At 39.8% G+C, this 6,171-nt stretch overlaps 1 protein-coding gene across 2 annotated transcripts in view; it reads left to right on the top strand.

Moving 5' to 3' along the window:
- The window catches only part of CCDC170 (coiled-coil domain containing 170), a 113,873-nt gene that overhangs the window by 38,949 nt on the left and 68,753 nt on the right, over window positions 1-6,171 (top strand). For both annotated transcript variants that reach the window (XM_019550070.1, XM_019550068.1), the window contains 2 exons: window positions 1,064-1,208; window positions 4,168-4,353. In XM_019550070.1, coding sequence (XP_019405615.1) covers window positions 1,064-1,208; window positions 4,168-4,353 — 331 coding nt within the window. The remainder of the gene's footprint in view (window positions 1-1,063; window positions 1,209-4,167; window positions 4,354-6,171) is intronic.

Genomic DNA, 6,171 nt, shown 5'->3' with positions numbered 1-6,171 from the left:
CCCACCATGTGTGGGGCAAGGGGTGGTTGTGTGTGTTGGGGTGGAGCAAGCAGCCCCTTACAGGCTGGAACTCTGTCAGCCTGCAAGGGAAAAGCCATGTTTTGACGTGTTTTTCTCTTTTAAAGGAGAATCCATTTTTTAAAGTTTGTTTGTGACCCTTTCATATATTCATGTGACCCACTTTTGGATCACAACCCACAGGTTGAGAGATGCTGATCTAGACAGCTTCCCCAGGAATCAGGAAGCCTTGTACAGATGGGAAGACCCAAGCAGGGGACAGGAGCCCCAGGCCAATTAGGGGTCAGTGAGGGGGAGGTCTTTCTCTGGTGGGGCCTTTTTTCCTGTTGTTCTGTCTCCTTGCATAAGCTGTGGCTTAGTGGAGGGCTGAGCTGGTGCTCACTACCTAGGGTCAGGGGTTTGGGACTGGGTCCTGACAGCCTGTCCTGCCCTTCTATGCATCTTTTTAGTGATAGTCAACAGTTTGAATATCTGGTTTACACAGTCTCTCTTTGGCCTAATCCAGCCTAGTCTTTCCTAACCCCTTCATCCACTCCATCCTTTTCACCCAGTTTAGTAGCACATTGCATATGGGTTTTTTTACAACGAGTTCTGCTCTGCAGGTCTTGCACTCAGCAGTCTCCCTAGCATGTTTTTCTGACAATGGCTCTGTCAGTTTCATTAGGAAGCTGATGTCAAGTGCTTTTAGCATTTCTATAACAATTAGATTGTCTTCCGCAGCGTTGTTATTTTCAGCTTCTTTTTGCAGCTTGTGCTTTTGATTTTTCCTACTGGAATGATGTAAGTGTTTGGTTGTCTGGTTAACATGTTCTATCAAGTCTGGTGCTGAGATGGGGTTGCATTTGTTGAGGACTTTGTTGAGATGCCAGTCAAGATCAAAGGTTGAAAGTATAATACAAAAATAGTATATGTATTAAATCGCAATTTAATTGATGAAGGTTGTGTAGAATACATAGAAACCTGCAATAAGCTTAGGTTGATATTACCTTTTGCTACAGAAAATATTGCTTCTGAGTGTGTTCATCCTGATGTGGATTTGTTTCAGCAAATATATAGATGAATGTGAAGAAAGCAAGAATCAAATTTCTGAGATCAGCAGGAAGAATGGTGAATTCTTAGCACATCTTTCTGGGGTTTTGGACATAGACATCAGAGGAAAAGAAGAACCACAGGAACTTGTGATTTCCAAGGTATTCATGTGCAGTTATTGGTTTATGTGCAGTTATATTTTTACATGCAGTTATATTTCTTATTGTAGAGACTTACTTAAATGTTTAATTGTATTGCGTTGCTCTACTGGACAGTTATACAATAAGGCTTTGTTGCCTTTTGAATTATTTGTTTCAAAATATACAAATCCATTTGTAGGATAGTTTAATAGCACTGTATTCTTTGATAGTAATAGGAAAAATACAACAGAACTTCAAGAACTTTAAATAACTTTAACAAAACTTTGAAGTTGGAAACCATTTAAAACAGTTTTTACAAACATTGGCCTAATTTTCAACAGATACTGAAAACCCTCAGCTCTCACTGAATTCAGTCAAGCCTTCTGTATGTAAATATTACATTAACTTACAATTATCATTATTGTTGCTAGGTTCAAATTTTAGCATGCAAGGCATGTAATTGACTGCTTGTCTAAAACATCATAAACTATTGAAGTCACAAGGGTAGCAGGTTGATTAGTCTTGCTGCCAGGCAAATAAATTCTGTCTAGATGCTCCCACAAAAAATCCCCAAATGAGCCAGTAATGACACCCTGGTGTGGGGGAGGGGAGGAGATGAACTTAGCTCTATGTTGCTTTTGAGCATACAGACAAGCCTCATCTTCAGTGCAATACTGGGGTCGCCTCTCAGGGTGTTGTAATAGGCTAATTTCCAGGGTGAGATGCTTCTTATCTCCTGAGAAGTGAGAATGGGCATACTGTTGCCATGATACAGATCTATCCAATGTGACAGAAAATTCTAGCATTGTTTCTAATGCTCAGTACATGTACATATCCCATTAAACAAGGACATTTCCATGGTGCCACTGAAAAGCAACCTCAACTCTGATTCTGTAGTATGATACATTTATTGCCATTCATAATTGAACCATAACCATTCATCCTACAGCATTCTCTTAAAACACTGCATGAAACTGATATGTTTCTTTAGATTTTTTCAAACTTTTGGCAGTGGAATTCTCATTCAAGAAAACAAAACCAATCTTTTGTAGGCCTGCTATGTAGTGTGAAAAGCCAACTTATTTTAATTATGCATGTTTTGCTTTCTTTGGTTAGTTCCATTATACTCAGGGCTGTCCCTATGGAGGGCGAAGTGGTGTGACCGCCCTGGGTCCCGTGCTTTGGGGGGCCCTGTGGAGCCAGGTGGAGCAGCAGTGGCGTGGAGCGGTGCCTCTGTTAGGGTGCCTCCGTGTTGAGCTGCTCGCCAACATCCCCCCTCCCACCCTGCTGAGCTTATTCAGGTCTGGGATCGGAGAGGGGGCAGGGCCTCGCATGGGCTGATTTGCCCCAGGCCCCACACCCTGCTTGGGTTGCCTCTGACTATACTATCCCAATTTCTGAAATACTGAAATACTACCTTATTTACATTTATAACAAATATTTTAGGAGCTCTGGACTTTAACCATTGAAAAGAAAAATACTTAAATTTAACCTTTATCTGTATATAACAAAAGTTTCTTACAGTATGTCATCTTAATCAAAGTGTACCCAAATTGCAGTGTTTTCTCATAGGGGAAAAAATAGTTCCTGTCACTAATGAGCCAACTGTCACTAAGACAGGGTGAGCAGTAACTATAACTGAACCATTTCTTTTATACTAGCTTATGAATTTTTTTTTTTAAATCCTATTCTCATGACAAAACATTAAATTTGAAGTTTTACCAAGTATAGTGCACAGTATATCTACTCTTTTTGTCTTAGTAGGGTCTCTCACTTTTCTCCATAAAGATTAGAATTAAAGATAGAATAGGAGTTGCTTAAACTAAGAAACATTCTATCAGAAGAATGAAAGGAGCATGTTTTCCCTGCCCATATTACTGAAGTATCATGGGGTATTCTTTACCCTTCCTTATCCTGGTGCCCTGGCAGTGATATATCTCAAATATTCCTTGGGCTACCCGCCCTCCCAGATTACTATGTTGTTCAGAACAGCAACCCAGTAACTTATTTGTCTATCAGATGTTCCTACTATTTTTTATGCTCAAGAAAGCAGCATTGGCAAATTTAAAAACTTATGTCTGAGAACATTTCAAACATAATATTTCAAACATGGCCTATGCTAGTTTCCCATTCCAGTGGCGTGACCGCCATAAATTGTACAGGAAACCCCCGTTTCCCACCTACAGATAGTTGTATGATCTCTTCATTTTTTGCCCTACCTTACCAACAGTGTGGACAAGCAGAAATGATAACAGCCCTTCAGATACTTGATATATTATTGAGCATGTGTATGTCTGTCTGTGTGTGTTTAATAGACTAACCCACATTAAGGTTTGCTATAATCTATCTAATATAATAAAAGCCTTAGTCTGTCTGTCTGCCTGTAATGCTTTAGTCACACTCTGATTGCTTGTCTTGGCAGCCAGTCACAGTGCTGACTGAAACAACTAATCTGAGTGCTCTGCACAGACAGACACACATGGCCGAATGCCAACATGACAGCGGGGACTGAGGGGCTGGAGCGGGGGGCTGGAGTGGTGCTGCCCTGCCCCACCCAGCCCTGGTCCTTAAAGGCAGAGAGGGATGGCGGGGATAAACTGGGACAACAGAGCACTGCCATGATGGTGGGGATGGTGGGGATGGAGGGGACAGAGTGGGGGTGTGAGGCACTGCTGGCCTCACCCCCGCACTCCCAGTCCTGCTTCATGGAGGCGGCGGGAGCGTGGAGTGCTAGCCTCGCCCCCCTGCTCTGGCACATGAGACCAGAAGTGGGTAGTAGGGGGAGCATACAGGGGTGGAGAAAGAGCAGTGGCGCCATGGGGTGTTGGGTGGCAGTGCTCCATCCCCCGCATCTAGTCATGATGGGCAGTGGTGAGGATGGACTGGGATGGTGGAGTGCTGCCATCAGTTGAAATGAGTATAGACAGTTTTTAATAGGAAGTGGTATAAGAAGCTTATTAATACTTGTTTCTCTCTCCAGCTCACTGAGATGCATAAAGAAAATAAAATGTTAAAAGGGCAGATTACTACTCTCAAAGAAGCTATCAGTGTTCATGAGATGGAGTCAAAAGCTAGCAGAGAAACCATCATGAGGCTTGTTTCAGAAGTGAGCAAAGAGCAGAAAAAGGCAGCAGCCTACTTGCAAGACAGGGACAAGCTTAACAAGGTACACTGTTTTTGTATAGTGCATGTCTGTGTGATCTACTGATATTTTTTGGAAACGAAAAACGTATTTTGCGATAAAAGATCATGCTTTGAAACAGAATAGGAGAATGGTTATAAGATTTCAATACATATCCTTAGCAGTATGTACTTTGGAAATATGTTTGGGCCTATGAAGTAGGAAGATTTGCTTTATTAAAAAAAGTTTAAATATTTCCCTGCCTCAAGTTTTTGAAATCTCAGTAGTACTGGGAGGTTAAAGGAATGACTTGTGCTTGTGAACGTTGCTATAACCTTGACACTTTCCTGTTCACCAGAGTTTTTGTTCTTGTTCAACAATTCTACGCACCTGTATTAATACCTCAAACTTGTAATTGGGCAAATGATGTGTAAGGCAGTGTGTGAAAGTACGGATTAGTTTGGTATTTCTAAGACAAGTATGGTACATAAGAAGAGTTGCCTACTTAGAAATTTTTATTTCATTTCTAGAAATAAACTTTCAGACTTTTACAGGTATTTTCTTTAGAGTCTCACAACTCTGCTTATTTTTAAAATTACTGTAATTTTTAAAACGGTAAAAACTACTGTAATTTTAACTCATAATGTTTTCTTGGTTCCATTAAAAATGAAAATAATGTGTCTTAGCTGTGAAACACCTGGTTATTGTCATTATATAATCAATTCATTTTCCTAATCAGAAACATTGATTTGACTCATGCAAAAAAATTATAGCTTGCAGCATGGCCTCCATCAGAAAACATTATCTTGCTGTCCTTCATTCCACAGAAGAAATTCAGTAGGGAAAATTTGTGTAGCAGAAGAGGTGTTGTTCGACTGAGAAATCTGAGTGAAGCTGTAATAAATCTTGAATATGCCAAATTCACTTAGCAGGTTTTTCAGAAAGTTGGGTAGTTTAGAGGGCTAATAGTTAGCAAGGCTTTTTAAAGAGAACTTTGTAAAATGACCTTTTAGGGGTATTAAAATACAAAATATGAAAAACTGCATTATCATTATTTTTACGAACAAAAACCCGCTGATGCACCCATAAGTGTTCCCAGTTATAACCCATAAAAGCAGAAATTCTTGGAAAAGAAAGTGTGTCATTTAGTTGTACACACAGTACCCTGGAGGTGGAAAAACAGCTGATAAATATACTCTGGACAGCAACATTTTTATTATGTAGAGGAGAACGATGGTAAGAATCATGTGATGTGTTTACTCAGTACCTACACAAGTTTTTGCTGAAAAGACTGCTGGTCAATCATTTAACATGTTTTATCCTAAGCTTGGATAAAAGTAAAAGAGCGTGCATTGAGAATTTAAACAGCTTTATTCTTGATGCAGCTTTCTGTTCCCATCATTCAGATAAAATGTAGGAGAGGATATGAGAAGGATGTAATATATTTTCTAGGCTAAGGTTCAACATAGAGTCATTTTAAACTAAGATTATGGCCCTTTTTGAGCTGTTTTGCAAGTGTGCATTGGCTGCCAGAATACTTCCTAAGCTGAGCTAGTTGTATGAAAGTATCTGCCTATGATTTATCATGCAGATGTCAAACACATTATTTATTTTATTCTACAGAAATGTTTTTAGACTAGATTGAATAACTAAGATAAAAGGGGATCCTGTAAGGGCAATGCTTCTTGCCTTTTCAAACAAAAGATTTATCATCATGGTTTATCTGGTGGTTGTCTTGCAGTGTTCCTTCAGTTCCACTTAAAAAATGCAGGTATTAGATGAATATATGGAACGTTGAGAAGAGGTTGCATCCTCACTGTATTAAATCGTTTTGTATCCAAGCAGTGCAAAACTGGCTTTTGA

This window comes from Crocodylus porosus, unplaced genomic scaffold, assembly GCF_001723895.1.
Source record: "Crocodylus porosus isolate Cpor-Errol unplaced genomic scaffold, CroPor_comp1, whole genome shotgun sequence".
Taxonomy (NCBI): domain Eukaryota; kingdom Metazoa; phylum Chordata; order Crocodylia; family Crocodylidae; genus Crocodylus; species Crocodylus porosus.
Note: the sequence above shows the minus strand (reverse complement) of the source record. Positions and strands in the feature narration are given on the sequence as shown.